This window comes from Euleptes europaea, chromosome 15, assembly GCF_029931775.1.
Source record: "Euleptes europaea isolate rEulEur1 chromosome 15, rEulEur1.hap1, whole genome shotgun sequence".
Lineage (NCBI taxonomy): Eukaryota > Metazoa > Chordata > Lepidosauria > Squamata > Sphaerodactylidae > Euleptes > Euleptes europaea.
The window spans coordinates 669,349-682,614 of NC_079326.1; the positions used below are offsets into that span (position 1 = coordinate 669,349).

At 50.2% G+C, this 13,266-nt stretch overlaps 1 protein-coding gene across 1 annotated transcript in view; it reads right to left on the reverse strand.

The window, feature by feature from the left end:
* SLC11A1 (solute carrier family 11 member 1) overlaps nucleotides 1–12,824 on the reverse strand; it is a 133,110-nt gene extending 120,286 nt beyond the window's left edge. The window contains exon 1 of the mRNA XM_056861354.1: nucleotides 12,722–12,824. Coding sequence (XP_056717332.1) covers nucleotides 12,722–12,740 — 19 coding nt within the window. The 5' untranslated portion in view covers nucleotides 12,741–12,824. The remainder of the gene's footprint in view (nucleotides 1–12,721) is intronic.
* Nucleotides 12,825–13,266: the final 442 nt, after the last annotated feature.

The following is a 13,266-nucleotide window of genomic DNA, read 5'->3' on the forward strand; positions in this document are numbered from 1 at the left end:
ACCTGCTGGCACGTCCAAAACCCTTTTTGGGGTAGCGACGTTCCTCCTCTCTCTTGAGAGTTGGGTTTCTTGAAGAAAATTTTCTGACCCAGGGCTAAATTAAGAAGTTATGATCCACAGAACAGGTACCTTCGCTCCCGTTCCTGGAGGTGCGGTCACTCCGCCATCTTGCCCAACCGGAAGTGGGGTTGGCTCTATGATATTTTTGATCAAATCCAGCAACCATTCCCCAATATTTCTGGCTACATTTTCCCTGCCCCGTTCCCATGGCAGCCATTCCCCCCCACTACCATTGGGGAGCTTTTTTGTATTTTTAAAAATCAGCAAATGAATATTGTTACAATGATATAACATTATAACAATCTGTGTATAATTTTCTGTAAATTCCCAGATTTCATTTTTTAAAAGGTAAGTTTCTAGCCCTTTTGTTGCAGTTTCTAGCCCTTTTGTTTGGCGGCAAAGCCCCCGATGAAGCTGCAAAAGAACATCTTACAGGACGTTTATGAAAGCTTATGAGATGGCATTGAAGGCTGCTAAGAAGGAATATTATGCAGCCTCAATTGTGCCCACTTGCTCTTGCCCGACACAATTGTTTAGGGTTATTCGGTCCCTAACGTCTTTAGGCAAACAATCATACATAGTTAATTCGACCCATAGCTGTAAGGCATTTGCGAGCTTCTTTGCGGATAAAGTGTTGTTGCTCCTCCATGATCTTCCTGCCAACCTTGATAAGGTAATGGAACTAGAGGCCCTTTGCCCGTCTTCTGGGCCAGGTGGCTTTTGGTGTCCAATGTGGACAGGGTCATGTTGGCTGTGAGACCTACCACTTGCCTCTTGGACCTGTGCCCTTCCTGCCTGATTAAAGCTAGTCAGGAGGCAGCACAGGCTCCACTGGGGGATATCATCAACCTGTCCCTAAGTCCAGGGACTTTCCCTGGGGTTTTGAAAGAGGCAGTGGTATGACCGCTCTTGAAGAAAACAACTTTAGATCCAAGGGATCTATCCAACTACCATCTGGTATAGAATCTTCCATACCTGGGTAAGGTAGTTGAGAGAGCTGTCGTCGAGCAGCTGCAGGAGTTCCTGGATGATACATCGGCACTAGATCCATTCCAGTCAGGCTTCTGCCCTGGCCCTGGGACGGAGACAGCTCTGGTCACCCTTACAGACAATCTCCTTCGACAACTGGATCAAGGCGGGTTGGAGCTGCTGATACTTTTAGATCTGTCAGCAGCTTTTGACACAGTCGACCATGAGCTTCTTGACCATTGCCTTGCTGATGCTGGGATTCAGGGCACAGTCTGTGTGCCTTCCTACAGGATCAGGGGCAAAGGGTGGCACTTGGGGAGATTTCACAGTGGCACCCTCTGGTGTGTGGGGTGCCAAAAAGAGCAATCCTCTCCCTAATGTTATTTAACTTCTATATGCGCCCCCTTGCCCAGATTGTCCGGAGTTTCAATATGCTGATGACACCCAGCTTTAGCTGTTCTGTGCTGTTCCATCCGGATTCCGCACTGGACACTCTGGCCAGGTGTTTGGATGCCGTGACCTGGGTGGCTGAGAAAGAGCTGTCTGAAGCTGAATCCAGCAAAGACGGAGGTACTGTGGCTCGGTCAGGGCAGTTTGGGGATGGGATGCCAACTCCAACTCTTGATGGTGTATATGACTCACCCCTTTTTTTACCCTCTTTAATATCCCACTCTCAGACTGTCTGAATATGTGTTAGCCTGAGTGTATTGTGAGGGGATTATTTTTCTTCTCCTCCAGTACCACACCTGTATTTACCTCAGAGAGAAATTTGACACAAGAGGCTTCTTAACTTTAACAAACAGAACAGGGAAGTTTATTGAACAGAACTCACAAGATGGATTTTAAGGGAAGGCAGAATTAGAGGGAAAACTCAAAGTCATATATATTTACACAAGATTACTTCAGAGAGATAGCTTAGTTCAGATGTCATTCAAGTGATCTTTATCTTAGATGTTTTCTTAAATTAAGTTCCTTCAGTTCTTAGTTTTCAAGCTTTGTTCTGTCCCTCAGAACTATCCCTCAGAACTCAGATTCACAGACTCTGTTCCCAGCCTGGCTAACAGGAGTGGAGGGTCTTTGAAACCCCTTTCTCCTCAGAGAACTTCCAGAAGTATGGGGAAATATCCAAAATCCCTCTTCCAGCTCTCACTGAAGTACCCCCACACACACCAATGGCAGTAATCCCCCCCACACCACCCTGCAACCGGAATAGCCCCTTCCCCAGAGACTGATTCCCCTTTGGGGCCCGGAGAGTCTTAGGCCAGTAACGCATGGGCAAGATGTCACTGGTTAATCTCTCTCTCATCTCACACTATTTTAATCTGGGATCATAAAAGTGAACGCACGTCCGTCTCCCATCCCACACTATGAGCACCACTCGATGCTCTATGCGTTTGGGACATGGGATAACGTGGGATATTCGGGGAGTGCTCCATCGCTACCAACGTCATTATACCACAGTCACTTGATTGTGCGTGCTTGGCATCTTCCTTTTTCCCCCCTCCCCCCTAGAATGATATGCCGGTATACCAACGCAACTCACTTCAGGATGTTAGTTTTTCTCCTGCCCTCCTGCTCTGCAGCAAAAAGCAGAGCTCTCTGGCCTACAGCTCCGCTGTCTCCGTTTTTGAGGTGGCAGGAGGCTCGGAAGCTCAGGGCAGGCGCGGCTAGAGCGGGGAACGCTGAGTCCGCCGGCCAGCTGAGCGGCGGCTCGGTGGGAGCCGCGAGAGGCGAGTGGACACTTGGGCCATCTCGTCAGGCTTACCGGCATCGCCTGCTCACTTTCCTGGCTGGGGAGGGGTGGTTTTGAGCCCCTGAGGGGAGTGAGCCTATGAGGGAGAGGCGCGGCCTCGGAGCGAAGCGTACACGGGGCCTGGTGTCAGCGGGTGGCTGATCTACCGGAGGAGCCCCCCCCTCTCTTTGGCCCTCTAGTAATCTGGTTGCATCTGGCGGGAAATTTCACATACACACACCCTCTTTAGGGCGGCCAGGCACTAATAATAATTAAAAAATCACTCCCGGTTGCATTTGGCCGGGTGATTATCACACACACGCACACGCTGGCACACACTCGCACACACAGTCTTGGGCGGCAAGGACTAATGGAATATCAACCCGGAAGCTCATGCATGATGAACAACCAGATTTATCTCGATTGTGAGCTGTATTTCGCGATAAGACAGGTCTTGGAAAACACGCAAGTAAATTGCGCTCATGGTAGATTTGATCCTCAGAGTGGGGACAGCGTGCATGTGACCACTGGAAAACTGCTACATTAGGGGGGGGAGAAGCAGACCAAATCGGTCATGTGTTAATGGCCTTAGACTGCCAGTCCCAGACTCCTCTCTCCCAGCCCCCTCCCCGGCTGGCTACCAAAGTTTCCAGCCCCTTCCTCTCCCTCCAAGCTCCGAGGGTCCACTCTTTGGCTCCACCCACTCTTGGTTTCTGTGAGCTTGCTGCAGATTAACCCCCTTGTCCGTCACAGTGTACAATTAACACCTGCGCCTGCCATCAGGAGACTGGGTGTGATCTGTGATGCCTCCTTACCTAAGGAGGCCTAGGTCACAGCCGTGATCAAGGAGGCATTTTTCCATCTCCGCTGGCCCTGGCAGCTGGTGCCCTTACCTCTCCCGCCTAGATCTAGCCATGGTTATCCACGCGATGGTCACCTCTAGGCTGGATTACTGTAACTCACTCTACGTAGGGTGCCCTTGAGACTGACCTGAAGGCTCCAGCTGGTACAGATGCGGCAGAGAGGCTGGTTTTGACCTTCAAAGCCTTACATGGTCTGGAACCCTTGCATCTTCAGGACCGCCTCTCCTGGTACACCCCCCCTCCAAAGAGTGTTGCACTCTGCTGATAATAACTTGTTGATGGTCCCCCGGCCCCAGGAGTGTGCGGCTGTCCTTGACTAGAGCCAGGACTTTTTTGCCCCTAGCTCCGGCCTGGTGGAAGGCTCTGCCTAGTAACATCAGGGCCCTGTGGGGCTTGAAAGAGTTCAGCAGGGCCTGTAAGACAGAGCTATTCCTGCAGGCCTATAACTGAGGACAGCCGCAGGTGGTATCAACGCTGACCTCCCCACTCCCTCCCCCCCTACAACTGATGTTACAGAGGGGTGGATAGCACACCTGGTTTGATCTTGGGTTTGGTGCAGTGGGCACTTTATTATGTGGCGGCCATCTTTTTAATAATTTAGAAGTAGTTTTATGGTTTTTACTGTTTATCATTATATTTGTAATTTTTTATGTTGTTACCCACCCTGAGGCCAGCCTTGGCCAGGAAGGGCAGATTAGAAGGAAAATAAATCAACAAACAAACAAACAAACAAATAAATCAACAAACAAATAAGAAAGAAAGATATACCTTTCCACTTATATTTCTACAATGAAAGGAGACACAGACTTACTTAAAAAGAAAAGAAAAAGAAAGCTAGGAATTCACAGAAAATGATACACAGGTAGCTATAACATTGCATCAAGATGATGATATTCATTTGCTGATTTATAAAAAATGGGGAATTCCCTGGTGGTGGTGGTGGTGGTGGTGGTGGTGGTGGTGGTGTGTGTGTGTGGGGAAGGGACTGGCCGCCGCCTAGGGACTGTGTCAGGGAAATGACAGGAAAACCAGCCATATGGAAGCCCCATTGTCACTGCGCTGTGTCAGGAGCCTCAGCAGCAGCAGCAGGGAAACAATACACGCCTGTCCCCAAGTGAAAAGCACCCTTCATTCCTTTGGTAATAGGTGGGTATAAATATTTTAAATCAATCAAACTCCTTTATGCCTATACCTAAATTTGTGTGAAATGTTTAATTGCAATTTCTATTCTTTGATTGTGGGATCCTGCAGTACTTAAAAGTCAAACTGTTGTTGTCCACCCAACCTTGGGCATTTGGGACAGTATTCCAAAATGCAGACCAAATTTAGATAGCAGTGCAACAATCAACTCCAGCTTGCCGTCAGCCTCTCAAGTTTTTTTCTTCCTCTGTGTTTACTGCCACAACACTTATCTTGCATTCCTGTTAAATCGTGCGGGTGATACATGAGTCAAGAGGTGGAGTTCCAACTATAACGCTTTATTGAGATTCCAACTAGAGAATAAGTAACGCACCTTGTTTATATGCCTGCTCAGCCCCGCAGGTGTCAGGCTTTAGCAAATGCACGGCGTTTCAGGCAATAGAACTCAAATCCAGGCACAGCAGCGATTCAAAGATTAATTCCGAAAGTCAATGATTTCAGTAAGGAGACAAGCAAGGTTGGAATACATGACAGGAGGAGTGGGGATACATTTATAGGGCTGATACAATAGGGTTACAGAAACAAAGAGACAATGTAGTCGTTTCCTGCCGGTAACGACTTAAGTAAAACTGAAACAGAAACAATCATAAACAATCAGTGGAGGAGATGGCCGAGCTCTCGGCTTTGTGCGCGGGACCTGATATCAGATCGAAGATTTACACGGGCGGGTCCCAATACAATTGTAAATCTCTGGCCGGAGCTCATGTGCAAAACCGGGGGGAAGGAGTGCACGGAGAACTCCATTTTGTTTGCAGGGAAACCATCTTGTTTGAGGACAGAGCTGTCAGAAGCCCTATCTGACATTCCGCCTCTCCAAAGACCCCCTCCCCGGGTTCCCAGGCTTGTTGGGACAACTCCGATGGAACTCGGTGATCAGAGAGGGAGCGTTCACGTGTTCTGCCGCAACCCATTCATCGTGACTCGAGTTCAAATGTTTCCAGTGTACCAGATACTCCAGCAGAACCCTCCGCAGCCTGGAGTCCAGGACCCTAGAAATTTCAAAATGCTGTTCCCCCTGCACCATGATAGGTGTTGCCCCTGGGGGTTCGGGGTGCCAATCAGGGGAAGGGGAAAAGGGTTTCAGTAGGCTAACATGAAACACGGGGTCACTCCCTGTAAAGTTTTGGGGAGATCCAGTTCAGCAGTGACCTCGTTGATTACTCGGGATATAGTGAACAGACCCACGTACTTTTGGCAAAGTTTTCTACAAGGACGCAGGGACTTTAAGTTCTTGGTGGAAAGGTACACCTTTTTCCCGACTACAAGATCCCACTGAGGCGCTCTGTGTTTGTCAGACTGCGCCTTGTACCGTTCCTTAGCCTGGTCCAACTGTTTAACAAGTCCCGGCCAAGTATTTCTGACGGTGTTAGACCAAGCAGATACCTCCAGAGGGTAGCCTCCCGGTGGGAGGGGAACCGCCCCCAAAGGGTCGAATTCTATCCCATAGACAGTCTTAAAGGGACTCTGTCCAGTAGCAGAGTGCACAGAGTTGTTACAGGCATACTCCGCCAGGGGTAACAGATCGACCCAATTATCCTGGTGATAGTTGGTGAAGCAGCGCAAGTAGCATTCAACAACAGCATTCACCCTCTCCGTCTGCCCATCTGTCTGGGGGTGATAGGCTGACGACAAACCCTGTTGTACCCCCACAATCCCCAAAAATGCCTGCCAGAATTTAGACAGGAACACCAAGCCTCTGTCGCTCACAATCTTCTGAGGAAAACCATGCAGACGGAATATCTGTTGAACAAACAGGCGGGCCAACTTATGGGCTGAGGGCAACCCCTCGCACGGAATAAGGTGGATCTGCTTAGAGAACAGATCCGTGATGACCCAAAGCATGGTTTCCCCCTGGCTAGGAGGGAGATTGGTTACAAAGTCCATACCAATCACCCGCCAGGGAGCCTCCGGGGTCTCCAGGGGTTTCAGCAGTCCAGGGGGCTTTCCCATGAGATGTTTATTAGTAGCACATGTTGGGCAGGACCTTACGAAACCATCTATGTCCTGGTGCATCCCTGGCCACCAAAAGCGCCGCCGTACCAGGTGTAGGGTCTTCACGAAACCAAAGTGACCCCCCGTCTTGGAGCTGTGGCTCCATTCTAGCGCTTCCCGGCGCAGCTTCTGGGGAACATAAGTCCTTCCTTCCGGGGTCCCAGTTTCCTCCACCCCAAGGGGACCCTCCCCTCATTCCTCGGGAAGAGCCTCCTCCCACCTGGTCTTTGCAGCAGAGGGCAGATCTCCAGGAACCTCCTGGGAGCGGGGGGAATCATGAGCCTCCATCTGCAGGAGGGCCGGGGGAGGCGGAGAACCCGCCGCCCGGGCTTGGGCCTGGGTACGAATTCCCCGGGGGGAGGCATCGGGTGCTCCTTCTTGCTGGAGGTCCAGTACAGGCATGGTAACCGCCGCCCGGGTCTGGGCCCGGGTCTGAACCCCTGGGGGACGAGTGGCATCGCTCGTGCCGCCTTGCGGAAGTACCGGGGCAGGTGGGGGGAGCCACCCGTGTTTGGGCTCGGGTCAGAACTCCCACGCTTGCCCCCTCCGGGTCCAAGCCCAGGTGTTCTGGGGTGAAAAGGGATCCAAGCGGCCGCTCAATTCTGCAGTCCTACTGCGGCATGCGGGAGAGACCATCCACCAGGCAATTCTCCCTCCCAGGAACATGCTTAATGGTGAAGCGGAATCTAGAGAAAAAGTCCGCCCACCTCAGCTGTTTGGCCGAGAGCCTCCTCTGCCCCAAGATGGCCTTGAGGTTTCGGTGGTCTGTCCAAACCTCAAACGGCACCGTCGCCCCTTCTAAGAACTGGCGCCAAACCGTGAGGGCATGTTTGATAGTCATGGCCTCCTTTTCCCCAATCGGCCAGTTGAGCTCGGCCCCCGAGAACTTTTTGGAAAAGTAGGCGCAAGGTCTGAGCTTCCCCTGAGCGTCCTTCTGCAGAAGCGCTCCTCCCATTGCTTTGTCAGAAGCATCTACTTGCAGGACGAAAGGCCGAGAACAGTCGGGGTGAGCTAAAACGGGCTTAGACATGAACCGGCTCTTTAGTAAGTCGAACGCTGCCTGGCAGCGTTCGTCCCAAGCCACCTGATAGTTAGCGGCCATGGCCGCCTGACCCCTCCCCTTGGTCTTAAGGAAGTCCGTGATTGGGAGGGCTATCTCGGCAAAATCCAGGATGAATCCCCGATAGAAATTGGCAAAACCCAGAAATTGCTGAACCTGCTTACGGGTTCGGGGGGGGGGGTCCCAGTCTCGAACCGCTTGGACCTTCTCGGGGTCCATGATTAACCCGTTGGGAGACACTACAAACCCAAGAAAAGCAAGCTTGTCCTGATTAAAGGCACACTTGGACAGTTTGGTGTATAGGTGGTGCTCCCTCAGTCAGCGCAGTACCTCCCGCACCAACTTCCGGTGTTCCTCCGGATCCCGAGGATAGATTAAAATGTCATCTAGGTACACGATAACCCCCCGAAACAGTAAATCATGTAAAATTTCATTGATGAGTTGCATGAAGCAGGACGGAGCTCCAGACAACCCGAACGGCATCACGCTAAACTCAAAAAGACCAAAGCAACATGAGAAGGCTGTCTTCGCCTCATCCCCCTCCTTAATCCGGACCCGGTAATAGGCTTCTGCCAGGTCCAGTTTTGAAAATATCCTGCCTTCCTGCAACTGACTGAGAAGGTCAGGGATGAGGGGGATGGGATATGCATTCTTTTCAGTCATTGCATTGAGACCCCTATAGTCCACACACAACCTGAGGTCCAAAGTCCCCTTCTTCTTTACAAAGAAGCAGGGTGAGGAGAATGCGGCCTTGGATGGATGGATGAACCCCGTAGCCAGATTCTTGTCCAGAAACTCCCGTAACACAGTCTTTTCCAGGGGGCTCATGGGGTAAACCTGGGCTTTGGAGGGCTTCATGTCTGCAGTGAGCTCAATGGCACAGTCCGTAGTGCGGTGAGGGGGTAGCAAGTCACAGTCCTTCCCCTCAAAGACATCTGCAAAGTCCTGATATTCCGGGGGCAGTATCACGGGGTTGCTGTCGCGGCCATCACCTTCCCCCATCGGGCATGTCCTCCCGGCAATGCCACCGGCATTGTGGAGACTCAAAAACCACTTGACGCTGCACCCAGTCAATGCTGGGGTTGTGGCCTGCCAGCCAGTTGCTTCCCAGAACCACTGGGTAAGCAATCCCAGGAGCAATGGTAAGGCTGATCTGCTCCCAGTGATCTCCCACCCTGTAAGCCCTTGGTCCAAAAGAACCAGAAACCACATCATAGACAATCAGGTCCAAAGAAGCTGGTCTTTACTGGTCAAATAGATTAACAGAGCATAATAGGAAGGGTGACAGCAATGAAGCCTGCTGGCTAAAGCTTGGTAATATAAAAGCACAGAAAAGGCAAGAGATTACAAAACACAAACAGCGCTGTGATTCCCACAGCTTCAAACGGGGCAGGAAGTCATAACAATCCTTGAGCATGGACAGTGGGAAGTGAACTTACAGAGATACAGAACGTCACCTGCTGAGAAACAGAAACCGAGATACAGGCCTGCCTGACACCCCCCCCCCCAACAACACTGGGTCAGAGCGCAAATGAATGGGGCCCCCCTGGAGGTCGCTTCCGTCCATCTGGCGGAAGCGCAAAGGTTGATCCAATTCCACCGCCCCCAACTGCAATCGGTCAAACACCCCCTGGTCTATTAAAGTCCTGGAACAGCCAGAGTCCAAAATGCCCACTACTGCAATTGGATCCCCTCCCTGGGGATTTTTTAACACCACAGGTACCAGTAGAGTCTCTCCCTGGTCACTCACCCAAGTCGGAACCGGCTCGTTCTCTTGCAAAGTAGCCTCCTGTGCCGGTTCACTCACAGGAAGCTTTCTTCGTTTTTTGGCGGTGAGACATCTCTGGAACAGTAGCGATGTTCACACGGGACAGGCTCCAGGTCCGCGCTTAACGCCACCATTCTGCGCCGGGGGGGGTGTTCCCTCCTTCCTCTTCAGGTCCAGAACTTGGTAGCCGGTCAGAGCTTTCTTGTCTGTCACCTGCCTGGGTGATCCGCTGGTGCACTTGGCGGCAAAATGTCCCATCCTTCCGCAACGTAGACAAGAACCCTCTCTGAAGTGGCGCGCTCTCTCATCTGGGAAACGGCCTCGATTCCCTTCGCCTCGGTGTACCTCCGTCGCAGTGTTCTCCTTGGTCGGGCCTCTGGAGGGGGGTTCCTTCCCCGGGCGATCCTTGGAGAACTGCAGGGTCAGCTTGCGGTGTTCTACTTGCCCTGCCAGCCGGATCCAGCCCTCCACAGTGTCAGGGTCTCGCGAAGTGTTCGACCTTGGTGGCTTCGCTCCATTCTCGCACCTTGCACACCAGGGACTGGAACTCCTGGGCATATTCTAGCACAGACCGGGACCCCTGCCTCAATCTGCGCATAGCAATCTTGGCCCTCTCTGCCCGGTGAGGGTCCTCAAACCAGCAGTGCAGGGCTTCCAGGAAATCATCAAGGGAGCGCAAAAGTCCAGGGTTAACTTCTGTCATTGCCACTGCCCACCCTACTGCCTCCTTCTTTAGAAGCCCGATGGCATACCACACCCGAGCTTCTTCGGAAGGAAAAGTCTCACTCTGATCGTTCATGAAGCCAGAAAGTTGCAGTAGAAAGTGGGGTAACTGGGCGCAGGTCCCATCAAAGGAAATCTGCAGGTCCCGGGCGACTGTGCGGGGAGAATGAATGGGGAGGGTAGTCACAGCGCCGATGGACGATCAGAGTCCTCGCACCATCCCTGCTAGCGCCGTCATCTCCCTCCTTAGGATCTCCAGCTGGTCCTGAAGCTCCCGGTTCTGTCGAGTCAGGTCATGGTTCTGCTCCTGCAGAAGATGGAGTTCCTCTTCTCGGAGGCACAGGGTTGAGGTGACTGCAGCTCGGCCTCGGAGCGGTTCCTCCTCCCTGGATTATAGGTCCTCCAGTGGGCCTCGATATAGAAGATCGAAGTTTGGCCCCGTGGTTGATTGGTGGACGTACTGTCCGGCGATCCGTGGTGCCCCCTCTGCAAGTTCTGCGGGGCTCCTTCCTGGGGTTACTTCCTCCCGGCTTGGATCTGTTCCTCTCGGGGCTGCTTCCTCCTGGGGCAGGACCGCTCCCTGCTGTTCCGACAGGCAGAGGTGTTTGTACCGCCGGATCAGTTCGGCGGATTGGGTCGAACTGGGGAACGTCTTTCTCAAGAACTAACTAGTAGAAAATAAAAAAGATGGATTCCAACCTAATGTCATGCTTCAGCAAATGCACGGTGTTTCAGGCAATAGAACTCAAATCCAGGCAGAGCAGCGATTCAAAGATTTATTCCGAAAGTCAATGATTTCAGTAAGGAGACAAGCAAGGTTGGAATATATGACAGGAGGAGTGGGGATACATTTATAGGGCTGATACAATAGGGTTACAGAAACAAAGAGACAATGTAGTTGTTTCCTTACTTAAGTAAAACTGAAACAAAAACAATCATGAGCAATCAGTGGAGGAGATGGCCGAGCTCTCAGCTTTGTGCGCGGGACCCGATATCAGAACGAAGATTTACACGGGCGGGTCCCAATACAATTGTAAATCTCTGGCCGGAGCTCGTGTGCAAAACCGGGGGTGGAAGGAGTGCACGGAGAACTCCATCTTGTTTGCGGGGGAACCATCTTGTTTGAGGATGGAGCTGTCAGAAGCCCTATCTGACAGCAGGCCACACACACCCCAGTCCGCGATTGGGCGGCTGTAGTCCTTGCAGCCAATGAGAACACACAAGCACTCGAGTTCTGTTATTGGACAGCTACAGTCCTACAGCCAATAAGAACATGCTGTTCAGGAGCCTGGAGAAACTCCAAATCAAACGCAAATTTCCCAAGCATAAATGGCCAGCTTCTCCTCTAGCTGCTTCTCCCTCTTGGGGCGAAAACGCACAGTCGCTTTAGCCTCCTTTGTTTCCTGTTTCAGCCAGGATTCAGCCAGGATTGAACGCACATTCATTTTACATTTTAATTACGCTTGTTTGGGAGGGTTGGTTTTTAATGATTTTAAAATGTGATTTTATCATGTATTATTAGCTGCTTTGGTGGCCCTTATAAGGGCATAAAGGCAGGATAACACATTTTGTAAATAAATGCATATATACATACATACATAATTTATGTTTCTTTGTTTTTTGTTAGCCACCTTGAGCTTTTTATTAAAAAGGTAGGATATAAATATAATACATGAACTAATAAACAATAAATTAAACTATTGTTGCTTTTGAATTTTTTGTAACAGACAAATGTGTAAGTTCTGGTTACTGGGTAACAAAATCAGAATAAAACATCCATCAAATAATGAATTTACTATCACAAATGGAGGTTAGAGTTGCCATTCTGCCAGGAATGTTCTCCAGATCACATGCTACAGATTAACCTACTCAAAGTATTTTAAAGCATTATGTTATTTGCACCACCAGTGTGGTTAACGGTGTTGTAACGGGATACATTCAGCCCACTCTTGCAGTGCAGGTTTACAGCAATGATCCTACAGTCCTATTCTTATTTAATGTTATTCACTGTAGATTAATTAACCTGAAATTTTCTCCTAATCTTCAGCTTTGTTGCCACTTCCCCCCTCCCCCCCAGCAGGGCTCTGGTGACATAAAAGCTGGATGCCATTCAAAAGTGTAGTATGCAGAGACAGGGAAAAATGTATTTAAAATTCAGCCTGTCATAAAGCAGCCTGTTAAATCACAGAAAAAGTGGCCTCTGAACAATTGCTATAACTTAGCTTGGCTATAAATATATACAACGTCTTTCTGAAAAGCCGAATTTCACAGTGATTGCCCAAGGAAAAGATTAGTAACAGAGAAGACCCTTGTTTTAGTTTTAATCACAGAGACAAGGAAAGCCGGATCCCTACCTGATGACTGTGATCCCATTTGGAAATTCTTTCTACCAAGAGCTTTCTTCAGACCTGTTGAAAAGCAGGACGTCCACACGGATTATAAGAGGTGGAATGAAGCAGCCACACATGCCTGAGGAAAATAGTCACACAGCAGCCAGAGGAGGGCAAATCTTGACCACAAGCTCAGCTTGGTCTGCCCTATATTTTACAAGGAAACAAAAGAAGGAAGTACTCCTGACTGTAAAAAAGAAAAAAGAAAAAAAAAAGCAAGTGACAGTGTGAGTCTCCTCACCCCTCTCCACAGCCTTGTGTATATTTTCCTGGCAAGAAGGAAAGGGGGATTTATATACCTTTCTAAGGCAAATGCAGAAGATCAGTCCTCAGAAGAACTATGTGTTGATGAAGAAATTTTTAAATAAGCAGGCTAGAGCTGGTACCCCTCCCAACACACACACCTTTTCTCTCTGTCTTTAACAGTAGCCTGACATACAGAAGAGTGGGAAACTTTCTTACCAGTTAACATCATACCAGGAAATGTTTTCCAGCAGTGGGCTGCACAG